Genomic DNA, 13,943 nt, shown 5'->3' on the forward strand with positions numbered 1-13,943 from the left:
TTTAGCAAAAGAACCTTTGTTTGCCATTGACAATATGTGAACTACATGACTGCATCCTCGTCCTGAGGATGAAAGTATTCTCTTTCTGGGCTGCTGATTTACAGAGATCAGGAAGTAAACAGTCCACTAACCCTGCTGATAACTACCATCTGGCCCGGAGGCGAACTCTGCAAGTGGTTGTGAGCTCCCTGTTAACAGAGGCAGGGTTTGAGAGCGCTGAGAAAGCATCTGTGGAAACACTGACAGAGATGCTGCAGAGCTGTAAGTACCAGGAAACAAGGGGCCTTCTGAGTCAACCAAACATCTGTGCTCTGTCTTGAGAGAGTATTAGGATTTAAGAAAAAGAAGAACCTAGTGGAGTTCCCCTTGTGACGCAGTGGTTAACGAATCTGACTAGGAACCATGACGTTTCGGGTTCGATCCCTGGCCTTGCTCAGTGGGTTAAGGATCCGGCGTTGCTGTGAGCTGTGGTGTAGGTCGCAGACGCGGCTTGGATCCCGTGTTGCTGTGGCTCTGGTGTAGGCCGGTGGCTACAGCTCTGATTAGACCCCTAGCCTGGGAACCTCCATATGCCACAGGAACAGCCCTAGAAAAGGCAAAAAGACAAAAACAAAAAGAAGAACCTAGCAAAGTGATCTATAGGCTCTAGAATCTTTAGACCTCGGTGTAAGTCATCACTCTGCCACTTAATAGCTTGGGTAAGCCATCAACCATAAACCTCCTGAACCTCAATATCCTCATTTATGCAGTGGGATAATTTGCACCTCACAGAGTTGTGAATATGAATGAGATGTATACGTAAAACGGTCAAAGCTGGGAACATTGTCAGCTCTTGATGACCTGTAGGTGCTGCTATTACACTGTTCCCTCTGCTCAAAGAACTCACAATTTTGTTGAAGAATCAGGATTAATTCCCGTGAGATAGATGCCATACAGTATAAAATCAAATGCTATGTGATAACAAATGGTGAAGGTGAGTAAGTTTTATAAAATGGGAAGAGAACACTTTTTTTTATTAGTGATTTTTATTTTTTCCATTATAGTTGGTATACAGTGTTCTGTCGATTTCTACTGTACAGCAAAGTGACCCAGTCACACATATATATGCATCATTCTTTTTCTCATATTATCCTCCATCATGTTCCATCATAAGTGACTAGATAGAGTTCCCTGTGCTGTACAGCAGGATCTCATTGCTTATCCACTCCAGTGCAATAGTTTGCATCTATTAACCCCAGACTCCCAGTCCACCCCACTCCCTCCCCCAAGAAGACACTTTAAAAATGAATTATCTTGAGGTTTGAGGAAATAGAATGATCTCACATAGGCTCTTCTGCATGTGCAATGTATTTCCCTATTTGGGCCTTTTTGGGGGTGGGGTGGAACGAGGGGTGAGGGTATCGAAGGCGTTTGGTGGGATGGAGTGGAAATCAGCCTCATGAATGGATGTGAGAGAAAGATTTAGGCTGAAGGAGAAGATGAACTGCAGTGCAGGCCAAATAAAGAATTGGCCAACTCAGTGGGGCATGCTAGAGTGATTACTGCCCATCAGAGTATCTGACATCAGGCCTCCAAAACCCTGCCTTGCACTCCAGTTTTGATCAGTCCCCCGAGGATATTGGCTGCCCCAGGAAGGGCATGATCTGGGATGAGGTGACCCTCTGCAGCTGACGTTTGGAACTTCAAAATACCAACTGTTTTCCGAAAGCAGCCATCTCAAACTCGTAGAACCCCTAAAACTCTTAAATATTGAGGAACCCAAGGAGTTTTGTATACATGGGCTTCATAGAAAGAGATTTTTGCCACATTAGAAAATAAAACTGAGGAGTTCCCTTGTGGTGCAGTGGGTTAAGGATCCAGCATTGTCACTGCAGCAGCTTGGGATGCTTCTGCGGCTCAGGTTTGATCCCTGGCGTGGGAACTTCTGCATGCTGCAGGCACAGCCAAAAAAAGGAAAAGAAACGAAAACAAGAAAACTGAGAACATTTTAAAAACTAGGAATGCGCAAGCACACATTCCATTATCCCTCAGAACTCTGATGTCATCACAGGTGACAGAGCCTCTGGAAAGCTACATGAGAGAATGAGAGTAAAAAAAGTCAAAGAATGTCTCATTTTATTATTAACATGGTTTTGACCTATGCACTCGGGAAAGGATTGCAGGGACATCCAGGGATTTCCAGACCACACTTTGAGGACTTCTGTCCTGGAGGAGGGGATTCATAGCTCTCAATAGATAAGAATTCAGTTCCTGCAAAGATCTTGGAATTCAGAGGTTCTCACGGTTGGTTTCTTGTTGTTGTTGCTGTTGTATTTTTAGGGCTGCACCTGCAGCATATAGATGTTCCCAGGCTAGGGGTCAGATCGCAGCAGCTATCTGGTCTACACCACAGCCACAGCAACGCCAGATCTGAGCCACGTCTGCGACCTATACCACAGCTCACGGCAACGCCAGATCCTTAACCCACTGAGGGAGGCCAGGAATTGAACCCACATCCTCGTGGTTTCATCAGGTTCATTACCGCTGAGCCACGATGGGAACTCCTAAACTATCTTTTGTTTCTCTGAATTTTCTTTTTTTCTAGATACCTCATACAAGTGAAATCTTAAAGTATTTGACTGGCTGACTGGTTTATTTCCCTTAGCACAGTGTTTTCAAAGTTCATTCATGTTGCAGCATGTATCACAATGCCATTCCTTTCGAAGGCTGGCTAGTATTCCATTGTGTGTCTAGCCCAGGTTTTGTGTATCCATTAGCTATCGATGGGCATGGGGTTGTTTCCTCCTTTCAGCTGTCGTGAATGATGCTGCTCTGAACGTGGGTGTACAAGTGTCTGAGTCCCTGTTTTCCATTCACTTGGGGATATACCTCCAACTGGAATTGCTGGCTCCTAGGGCGATTCTGTGTTTAACTGTTTGGGAACTGAGAATAAGCCCTTCTGCCTTTGATCCTTTCCTAGACATTTCAGAAATTGGGAGGAGTGCCAAGTCTTACTGTGAGCACACAGCCAGGACCCAGCCCACACTGTCAGACATTGTGGTCACCCTTGTCGAGATGGGTGAGTACCCCTCCACTTCCCGTTTCTTCAGAGTAGCCGAGTGGGAGCTGTGAGAAGGCAGTGCCAGGAACCTGCCCTGTCTGCCGAGGGCTCTCGAAACCCCTCAAGAGTCTCCTGGTTTGCTTTTAGCTTGAGAGAGTTATCAAAAGAGGGCTCCTCTGCACCTTTTTAAGAGACCTCCCAACTGCCTCTAAGGGGATCCTGCTGGAGCTTCTTTTGAGTGGCAGCAAAGTTCCCTTTCCATGTTCAATGTCCAGTGGTCTGAGCAGTGATTTTTGTTTTCCTGTTTCTTAGGTTTCAATGTGGACACGCTCCCTGCTTATGCAAAACGGTCTCAGAGGATGGTCATCACCGCCCGTAAGTGACTTTGCGCTAAGGTTCTCAGCAGTGCTCAGTGCCTGCGGGTGGAAGGAACCGACTGACCAGGGCAGGGATTGTTGTGTAGCTCCTGCCTCGTTGCAGGCTCCCTTCTGTGATTTAGGGCTGCCTTCCACGTGGTCTTTATTTGGGCTAATCGGATTGAGATGTGAAGTTCTGTCACAGAAAGGGAAACCATCTCTGAGATGTTGCTGTGGTTCTCATGCTGCAGCACAGATGCTGTTTGAAAAACGTGAGAGTTCTAGTTCTTCCTTAGGTCAAGGGTCAGTAAACATGGCCCTTAGGCCTGCTGTGGTCCACCACCTGTTTTTTTTTTTTTTGTTTGATTTTTTGTCTTTCTAGGGCTGAACCCATGGCATATGGAAGTTCCCAGGCTAGGGGTCCAATCAGAGCTGTAGCCCCAGCCTACACGACAGCCATGGCAAGGGGATCTGAGCCTTGTCTGCAACCTACACCGTAGCTCATGGCAACGCCAGATCCTTAACTCACTGACTGAGGCCAGGGATTGAACTGAGCCACAATGGGAACTCCCCACCACCTGTTTTTATCGGTCCATGGCTGTTTTCCTTACTATCGATGGTAAGTAATGCTATCATGGTAGCGTTGAGTGGTTGTGACAGACTGTACCACTTGCAAAATCAAAAATATTTACGGGAAGGGAGTTCCCGTCGTGGCGCAGTGGTTAACAAATCCGACTAGGAACCATGAGGTTGTGGGTTCGATCCCTGGCCTCACTCAGTGGGTTAAGGATCCGGCGTTGCCGTGAGCTGTGGCGTAGGTTGCAGACGGGGCTCAGATCCCGAGTTGCTGTGGCTCTGGTGTAGGCCGGTGGCTACAGCTCCAATTCGACCCCTAGCCTGGGAACCCCTATATGCCATGGGAAGCAGCCCAAGAAATGGCAAAAAGACAAAAATAGATAAATAAATAAAAATAAGTAAATAAATAATAAAATAAATAAAATATTTACTTTCTATCCCTTTACACTAAAAGTTTGATGATCTCTGCCTGAGATACACTGAGTTCCATGAACTGAGTTGGAGTAACTGGTATGCGTTTGGAGGATCCGGGACGAATTTATTGGCTTTTTTTTCATGGCTATTTTCAGGCTGGCATCTTTTTAAGAACGCCTCTCAAAGTGGCAGTGGCAGGTGCCCTTTTCAACCCCCTCTTGCTGTTATTAGCTTGCCCTTAACTCACCCTGGCTCAGTGTTTGTCTTTGTAACCTGGGTTCCTAAAAAGTTTGCAGCCCACCTAACTTGTTTATTAGTTCCTCAGCATGCTCTTTTTTTTTTTTTTTTTTTTTTTTTTCTTTCTTTTTAGGGCTGCACCAGAGGCATATGGAAGTTCTCAGGTTAGGGGTTGAATCAGAGCTGTAGCTGCCAGCCTACGCCATAGCCCACAGCAACATGGGATCCAAGCCACATCTGCAACCTACACCACAGCTCACGGCAACACCAGATCCCTAACCCACTGAGCGAGGCCAGGGATTGAACCCATGTCCTCATGGATACTAGTCAGTTCATAACCGGCTGAGCCACTACGGGAACTCCTCAGCATGCACTTCTGTGTAGTTAACTTTTCACAGCCACCCACTCACCTGCCTAAGGGGCACGCAGGCAGGTTATTGTATATGGGACTTTCACCCTAGGTCATGCAGGGCTGGTCACTGTGAGGGGGTCAGGGGTACGTTCTGAGGTCCTCAAGCCATTAAAGATCTTTCATTGATAGAAGTACCAAGTGCCTGTTGCACAGAACACTGGGTCCAGCATTTACTTTGAGAAAAGGAGGATTTGGGTAGAGACTCAAGACCTTGGGTGGTAGAGTAACTGCTTGACTCTGTCACAGCTCCAGTGACCAATCAGCCGGTGACCCCCAAGGCCCTCACTGCCGGACAGAACCGACCCCACCCGCCGCACATCCCCAGCCATTTTCCTGAGTTCCCCGATCCCCACACCTACATCAAAACTCCGGTGAGTGAGAGGGCCATGCTGGGGGCTGTGACTGATGTGAAAGCAGAGTGGATTCTACTGACTGTCAGACTGGAATCCAGACGTTTGTTTGCAGCAGGGTAGTTCAGAGTGTCTTTCCTCATCAAAAAACATGTCGGCAGAGGAGAATTAATGTTCTCCAGTTGGCTGACAAAAATACAGTTAACAAAGATAGTGAAGCTGGCGCAGTTTGGCCCGTCCCACCCAAACACAAAAGTACACTCTCCACAAAATGTTGGTAGTAATGCTTGGTGGAATTACAGGTATCTGTTGTGTATGTGCTTTGCTAGGTTTTCCAAATTTTCCATAACAGGAAAGAGGGTTGGTTGGTTTGTTTTAACCCACTGAGTGAGGCCAGAGATCGAACCCATGGCCTCATGGATACTAGTCAGGTTTGTAGCCACTGAGCCACGACGGAAACTCCACAGGTGGCATTTCGTTTTTGTTTTTTTGGTTTTTTTGTCTTTTTGCCTTAGGGCCGCTCCCACGGCACATGGAGGTTCCCAGGCTAGGGGTCGAATCGGAGCTGCAGCCTCTGGTCTATGCCACAGCCACAGCAATGCGGGATCCGAGCCGCGTCTGCAACCTATACCACAGCTCACGGCAATGCCGGATCCTTAACCCACTGAGTGAGGCCAGAGATTGAACCCGCAACCTCATGGTTCCTAGTCAGATTTGTTAACCACTGCGCCACGACGGGAACTCCAGGTGGCATTTCTTATGAGGGCACCAGTCATAGTGGGTTCATACCACCCTACTCCATGTGACCGCATGTTAACCGATTACTTCTTGCAGTGACCCTCTTTCCAAATAAGATCATAGTCTGAGGTAGTAGAGGTTAGGACTTCAATATGTCAAATTTTGGGGGGCCACAATTCAACCCACAACAGTCTTCAATTCTTTTGCGGCCTATCTCTGTCAGTAAAAACACTAAGCACATGCTCCGGTATTTGTTTCTTTGTTTACATGAATATTATAACACCATATTAAAATAATGTATGCTAAAAGATCATTTGACCCTTGTGAAAAGTTCAGGCAACCTGTTTGCTCCTTTTTAGTGGCAGCCAGGTGATGGCTCCTGCTTTTTATTTTTTGAAATCTTGGTGTAATACTTGATGGACTGCCAAGTTGGCGGTCTGATTCGTAGTTCAGTTTATTTTGACACTTTAATAGCTCTCATAGTTGAAAAAGTTACATCCCAAAGAGAAGCAGCATCTTAGACTGCCCTTAATAAAGCAGAAAACTAATTGAAGACTTGTTCAAATGTTTCTATTAAATTTCCAGCTTTTTTGGGGAGGGGGACATGCTCACAGCATGTGGAAGTTCCCAGTCCAGGGATTGAACCTGAGCCACGGTAGTGACAATGCTGGACCCTTAACCCGCTGAGCCACCAGGGCACTCCTAAATTTCCAACTTTTTAAATGTCAATCAGTTGCCTAAATTTAATTGTAAGATCTTGCATTTTAATGTTTTTAATGAACATGTTCAGAATCCCATCAAATCCTTTGTTTGGGGAAGATTTTAAACATGTCAGAAAATCCTGTTTCTGTGTTTAAGTGTAACTGTGAAGCTGTATAGGCTTGAGTTAACACACAACAGTGAAAATGTTTCCAAGTACTTCCTTTAAAAATCCTACCTCCTAGTTCCTGTCGTGGCTCAGTGGTTAACAAATCCGACTAGGAACCATGAGGTTGCAGGTTCAATCCCTGGCCTTGCTCGGTGGGTTAAGGATCCAGTGCTTCCGTGAGCTGTGGTGTAGGTCGCAGATGTGGCTCAGAACTGGCGTTGCTATGGCTGTGGTATAGGCCGGTGGCTGCAGCTCCAATTGGACCCCTAGCTGGGAACCTCCATATGCCACAGGGGCAGCCCTAGAAAAGACAAAAAAAGGGGGGGGGGGGAGTTCCCATCGTGGCGCAGTGGTTAATGAATTCAACTAAGAACCATGAGGTTGCAGGTTGGATCCATGGCCTTGCTCAGTGGATTAAGGATCTGGCGTTGCCGTGAGCTGTGGTATAGGGCTTGGATCCTGCGTTGCTGTGGCTCTGGCGTAGGCCAGTGGCTACAGCTCCCATTCTACCCCTAGTCTGGGAACCTCCATATGCCACAGGAGTAGCCCAAGAAATGGCAAAAAGACACACACACACACACACACACACACACACACACACACACACACACACAAATCCTACCTCCCTATCATGAAGAATAGTTACTTTTTTGGAGTGCTTTGTCACCCTTACCATTACAATTTTATTTTTATTTTATTGTATTTTTCATTTTTGGCCGCCCTTTGGCATACGGAGTTGCCAGGCCAGGTTTCAGATCCAAGCCACCATGGCGACCTAAGCAGCAACACCGGATCCTTAATCTACTGTTCCAGGCTGGGGATCGAACCTGTGACCCAGCACTCCCAAGATTCACCAATGTCCTTGTGCCACAGCAGGAACTCCACCATTACAAGTTTAAATGTTCAGGCTAACTTCTTATCCTGGTTAGATCCTAGTTGTTTTTTCACTCCCTAGCCTGATGGCCAAAGAGCTCAAAACTAAGAGCAGGAGGGGAGTCAGGCCTGCCATGTTCTTGTTCGCTTGTGCTTAAATTAAAATGTTTACTCTGTATTTCTCTGAGGGAGTCCTTTGGGTCAACGTGCCCATTTTGTGAGGGTAGGTTTAAGAAAATAAGACAGTACAACCCGCAAATGTGTAACTCAGCCTCTCAAGCGCTACAGGATGTCATGTCACACTGAGGGCCTGGGGCAGGGCGGGCCAGCCAGCGCGTCCCTGCGGAGATTCCCACTCTCCCCTTGGGAGGCATCTCTTAGAAGACATCTTCAGGAGAGTTCCCGTCCTGGCTCAGCAGTAACGAACCCGACTAGGATCCATGACGATGTGGGTTCAATCCCTGACCTCACTCAGTGGGTTAAGGATCCAATATTGCTGTGACTGTGGCATAGGCAGCGGCTGTAGCTCCAGTTCAACCCCTAGCCTGGGAACTTCCACATGCCACACGTGTAGCCCTAAAAAGCTAAATAAATAAAGAAGATGTCTTCAGGAGGAGTCCAGCTGTTTATAGGAGCTAAGTGAAGGCCCAGGAGCAGTCACTGTAGTGAATATATGTTTTCTTCTTTCTTTCTTTTTAACCACACCTGTGGCATGTGAAAGTTCTCAGGCCAGGGATCAAACCCATGCCACAGCTGTGACCACATGGGATCCTTCACTTCTAGGACACTTGGGAACTCCCTATATGTTTCTTAATTTTTAAGAGTCAAAATAAATGATAGTTACATATATGTTTTCTTTCTGCTCTTCCACTGCCCTTGGGGATCTCTGCTCTCAAGGTTGGTAGCAGGTCATTTAAAGGGCGGGAGGACAGAGCGACAGTGAGGCAGGGAGAGAGCGGGTGACCGCTGGTACTCCTCCAGTGTCTTTGCTCTTCTCCCCTTAGACGTACCGCGAGCCCGTGTCGGACTACCAGGTCCTGCGGGAGAAGGCTGCGTCCCAGAGGCGAGATGTGGAGCGGGCCCTCACCCGTTTCATGGCCAAGACCGGCGAGACCCAGAGTCTTTTCAAAGATGATGTCAGCACGTTTCCACGTGAGAGTCCCTCCCCCTCTGGATCCCGTCTTGTCCTTTGAGACCCTCACCTTGTCTCTCATCGTGGGAGGGAGAAACGAATAAGTTTCGTCCTTGTCTTGGCTGGAACTTGTTCTTCAGATTTCTGGCTCCTTTTCCCAGGTCTTAAGGGCCTGTCCTCAGTGGATGACTCCAAAGCAGTGATGGCCTCGACTGGGACCGGGTGCTTAAGGTGCACCAAGTTGATGTTACTTCGAGGGTGACTGGGCCCCAGGCATCAGAGAGGCTCATTTGGCAGCGGGGTCAGCTCCTGTGGAGGCAGGGACCGTGGACTCAGGGGGCAGGGCAGTTACCAAACCTCTCCCAGGACCCAGCTCACCTAACTTCTCATCTCAGCACCACCATTTTGCCGAGTGACTAACTTCCGTTCTCTCCACGGTGTTTCTTTCTTTTTCCTTCCTTCCTTCCTTCCTTCCTTCCTTTCTTTTTTTCTTTCTTTTTTTAAGGGCCGTATCTGTGACACATGGAAGTTCCCAGGCTAGGGGTCAAATGGGAGCTGCAGCTGCCAGCCTCTGCCACAGTCACAGCAACATCAGAACCGAATCATATCTGTGGCCTACACTATAGCTCATGGCAACACCAGATCCTTAACCCACAGAGTGAGACTAGGGATCAAACCCGAATCTTCATGGATACTAGTTAGATTGGTTTCCACCACAGCACAAGGGGAGCTCCCTCTCCATAGTGTTTCCAAAGGGAACGAAGGGATGGGTCCGAACTAGTTGAATCAGGAAGCTCCCGTCAGCCGCATGCCTGGCTCTGGAATGACAGCTGCTGGGTTGTTAAGTCCAGGCACCCACCACACTAATCACTTCCCCTCCCCTCCATCATCCGCAGGATCCTTGGGGGAGCCTCTGAGTTAGGAACTGTCACCACTATCATTACCAGAAGTCGAGGCTTGGAGAGAGGGCTAAGGTCACCCAGCCAGTAGCCGGCATTCAAATCTAGTTCTTTCCACAGGACCCCACATCTGAACCACATTAAAAATAATCTTAGAGGAAGTTCCCGTTGTGGCGAGGGAAGCAAATCTGTCTAGTATCCATGAGCATGCCGGTTTGATCCTTGGCGTCGCTCTGTCTGTTGGGGATCTGGCGTTGCTGTGAGCTGTGAGGTAGGCTGGCAGCTGCAGCTCCGGTTCCACCCTCAGCCTGGGAGGGAGCCTCCACATGCCGCAGGTATAGCTGTAAAAAAAAAAAAAAAGATTCAGACCTAGGTCTCTCTGATTTTAGTGGTACATGGCAAAAGTGGGTTCTGAAGTCCTTTTGCCGAAGTTCAGATCCCACCCTGCTACTTGTGTGCTAGAGGAGGCCACAGAACCTCTCATGCCTCAGGTACCCCATCTGTAAAATGGGGTTGGTAATTGTACTTAGTAGGGTGGAGGCGCGAAGATTAAAGATAACACGTAAAGCCTGTAGGACATGCCTGGCCCATGGTCAGTGCCCAGAGCATGGCAGCCATCAGTGTCACTTGGTGCTGCTCACTGATCTGTCATAAGGGGATCAGCCAGCTTCAAGGATGCCGTGCCAGCAGAATCACGCCTCTCCTCCAATCCCCCAGTGATCGCCGCCAGGCCTTTCACCATCCCCTACCTGACCGCGCTTCTTCCCTCTGAGCTGGAGATGCAGCAAATGGAAGAGACGGATTCCTCGGAGCAGGATGAGCAGACGGACACGGAGAACCTCCCTCTTCACATCAGCACGGTGGGTCCTGCCTTCTGCCCGCCTCAGCACCCCGTCCCCCACCCCCGCAACAAAGTAGCCTGTGCTGCTCTCTGCCGGTCACTCTGGGGATCGAACACAACCCACCTCAGATCTCTGGCCTTTTTTCTTTTGTGATTTTCATTTTTTCCATTATAGTGATTTATAGTGTTCTGTCAATTTCTACTGTACAGCAAAGTGATCCATTCATAGATATATATATATATATTTATTCTTTTTCTCACATTATTCTCTATTATGTTCCATCACGAGTGACTGGATATAGTTCCCTGTGCTATACAGTAGGATCTCATTGCCTATAAGGTCTCTGGCCTTATGATAGGGACTTGCATGACGGGCCCATGGTGACCCAGTTGTGACGTGACCTCTAGTCGAAAGACGTGGCTGTGTCTTGGGGACCCATTCATCCACTCAGCAAATAGCGAATGAGCACCTGCTGGAGTCAGGCAGGCGCCAGGTGCCAGGGAATTAGCAGCAGAGACAGTGTCCTGCCCGCATGGAGCGAAGGATAAGTAAGAAATTAGTCTAGGAGGTAAGTCTGGGCCTGGGGATGAGGTATTAGGCAGGGTAACTAGAAGGCGCTAATTTAAGAGCTGAAGGGAACAGGCTCGCATGTATCTGGGAGTAGAGCTTTCCTCACAGAGGAAACAGCAGATGCGAAGGCCCCGAGGTGGGAGCCGTCATGCTGAAGAACAGAAGGGGGCCCGGAATGGTGTGAACAAGGGCGAGAGTAGCAGGGGAGAGGGTCGGAGAGCTCCTGGGGGCATCAGGTCTTCAAGGCACCTTAAGCATTTGGGCTTTTTCTCCATAAGGTGGGAGCCCGTGGACATGCTGAGCAGAGGAGGGGCAGGGTCTGAGGCGGGTCTCGGGATCGGTCCGGTTGCTGGTTACGGGTGGACTGTGGCAAAGACAGAAGCAGAGACTGGTTAGGAGGCTGGTGCAAGAAACTGCGAAATGCTGCTTGGGAGTCAAGACATGGTCAGCTAGAGCATTTGGTTGAATTCTAGGTTATCCTCAGAGCAGAACCAACTGGTAGAGTGGATGAGAGGGAGTCAAGGTAAATGCATTGGAGTTTCTCAGTGATGCATTGGGTTAAGGATCTGGTGTTGCTACTGCAGTGACTCAGGTTGCTACTGTGGCACAGATTTTTGCCTAAATGACAGGAAAGGAGGCGTTGTCCTCCATCAAGATAGGGAAACTGAAGTTCCAGCTATGGCATGACAGGTTCAGAGGCATCTTGGAAACACTGGGAGGCACGTTCAGTCCCTGGCCCAGCACAGTGGGTTAAGGATCCAGCATTGTGGCAGTTGTGATTTAGGTTGTGACTATAGCTCTGATTTGATACCTGGCCCAGGAGCTCCCTATGCCCCCCCCCACCAAAAAAAAGGATAGGGAAACTTTCGGGTGGAACCAGGTGTTCAGGGGAAGCCGGGAGTTGAGGTTTATGCCAGGTGAGTTTGAGACGTTACTGGACATCTAACTGGTGATGTCAGGGAGGAGACGGATAGTGAGTTGGAAGTTTGAGGAGCTGTTAGGGCTCAAGGTGCAAATCTAGGAGTCCTAGGTGTGTAGATGGCGTTTAAAACCATGAGGTGAGGTGAGCTTCTAGGGAGCTTGGGAGGATGAAGATGAGAAGGGGTGCTGGGACCGAGCCCTGGGGCTCTGCGCTGTCCAGAGGGCACAGGGCTGAGGAGGAGCCCACCACGGAGATGGGGAGGCACAGCAGGAGAGGTGGCAGGGCCAGGGGCTGCAGCGTCCCCCAGTCCAAGAAAGTGTTTCAGGGAGAAAAGAGTGATCAGCCGTGTCAAAAGCTACTGTTCAGTCACATGAGGACTGAGACATGGCCCATTGAATTTGGCCGTGTGATTGTTACTCATGGTCTTGACAACAGCAATTTCAGGAAGAATGAGAACCAATGAATTCAAAGAATGGGAGGAGAGAAGTTGGACTCTGTGAGGATGGACTTGTGTTGTCCATTACAGTGGCTACGAGCCACGCGTGGCTAAATTTAAGCCTAAATTGATGTAAATTAAGTAAAACAGGAGTTCCCGTCATGGCACAGTGGTTAATGAATCCGACTAGGAACCATGAGGTTGCGGGTTCAATCCCTGGCCTTGCTCAGTGGGTTGAGGATCCAGCGTTGCTGTGAGCTGTAGTGTAGGTTGCAGATGCGGCTCGGATCCTGCGTTGCTGTGGCTCTGGTGTAGGCCGGTGGCTACAGCTCCGATTGGACCCCTAGCCTGGTAACCTCCATATGCCGTGGGAGTGGCTCTAGAAAGGGCAAAAAGACAAAAAAATTTTTTTAAAAATAAATAAATAAATAAATAAAAAATCAGGGAGTTCGCATCATGGCTCAGCAGTAACAAACCCTGACTAGTATCCATGAGGTTGCAGGTTCAATCCCTGGCCTTGCTCAATGGGTTAAGGATCCGGCATTGCTGTGAGCTGTGGTGCAGGTCGAAGACACGGCTCTGATCTAGCATTACTGTGGCTGTGGTGTAGGTCGGCAGCTGCAGCTCCCAGTGGACCTCTAGTCTGGGAAGCTCCATACGCTGTGGGTGTGGCCCTAAAAAGAAAAAAAAAAAAACAAAAAAAACGTTCAGTTCCTTAGTCACACCAGCCACATTTCAGTAGCCACCCATGGCTAGGGGCTCCCCTACTGGGCAGCACAGAATGTTCCATAGGACAGTGTATTAATGTAGACAGTTGTTTTAAGGAATTTTGAAGTGAAGGGAAGGAGAGAAATGGAGAGGTAACTAAAGGTGGAGATTTAAGGAGTCAGAGTGGTATTTGGTTTTTATTTGTATCAGGTAAAAGAAATAACAGGATGTTTATTTGCTGGTGCGAATGGTCTGGTAAAGGGAAATAAACATTTCGGGACGGTGATTTCTGGTAGGCGAGAGGGCATGGCATCTGGTGCCCACACAGAGGGCTCAGCCTTACTGTGGACATTTCAGAGCCAGGATGAGAGGTGGAGTGTGGGGGACAGAAGCCGGGGTGGGGGAGGAGCTGTGCTCCCTGGAACTTGTGCGTGTTCTTTCCTGGTGTGTTGTCCTCGGCAAGTAAGAAAAGACCCACTCTCGTTCCTGCATCTTGGAGAAAGTGCCAGTTAGAGTCCCAGACCTGCCGGGAGCTCTGATGCCTTAAAGGTTTACTGGACTCTTATCAGG

General features: G+C 48.6%; 1 protein-coding gene across 8 annotated transcripts in view; it reads left to right on the forward strand.

The window, feature by feature from the left end:
* Positions 1-13,943, forward strand: part of TAF8 (TATA-box binding protein associated factor 8) — a 30,319-nt gene that overhangs the window by 4,012 nt on the left and 12,364 nt on the right. For 6 of the 8 annotated variants that reach the window (XR_002345720.1, XM_021098691.1, XM_021098687.1 and 3 more), the window contains exons 2-7: positions 105-261; positions 2,960-3,058; positions 3,353-3,415; positions 5,282-5,406; positions 8,869-9,016; positions 10,613-10,755. Coding sequence is in view for 5 of the 8 variants with exons in the window: in XM_021098687.1 (XP_020954346.1) it covers positions 105-261; positions 2,960-3,058; positions 3,353-3,415; positions 5,282-5,406; positions 8,869-9,016; positions 10,613-10,755 (735 nt within the window). In the remaining 3 variants the exon portion in view is untranslated. Of the gene's footprint in view, positions 1-104; positions 262-2,959; positions 3,059-3,352; positions 3,416-5,281; positions 5,407-8,868; positions 9,017-9,157; positions 9,228-10,612; positions 10,756-13,943 lie in introns of all 8 variants that reach the window. The other 2 variants (XR_002345722.1, XR_002345721.1) reach the window with 1 other exon arrangement.

The sequence above is a fragment of the Sus scrofa genome, chromosome 7, assembly GCF_000003025.6.
Source record: "Sus scrofa isolate TJ Tabasco breed Duroc chromosome 7, Sscrofa11.1, whole genome shotgun sequence".
NCBI lineage: Eukaryota > Metazoa > Chordata > Mammalia > Artiodactyla > Suidae > Sus > Sus scrofa.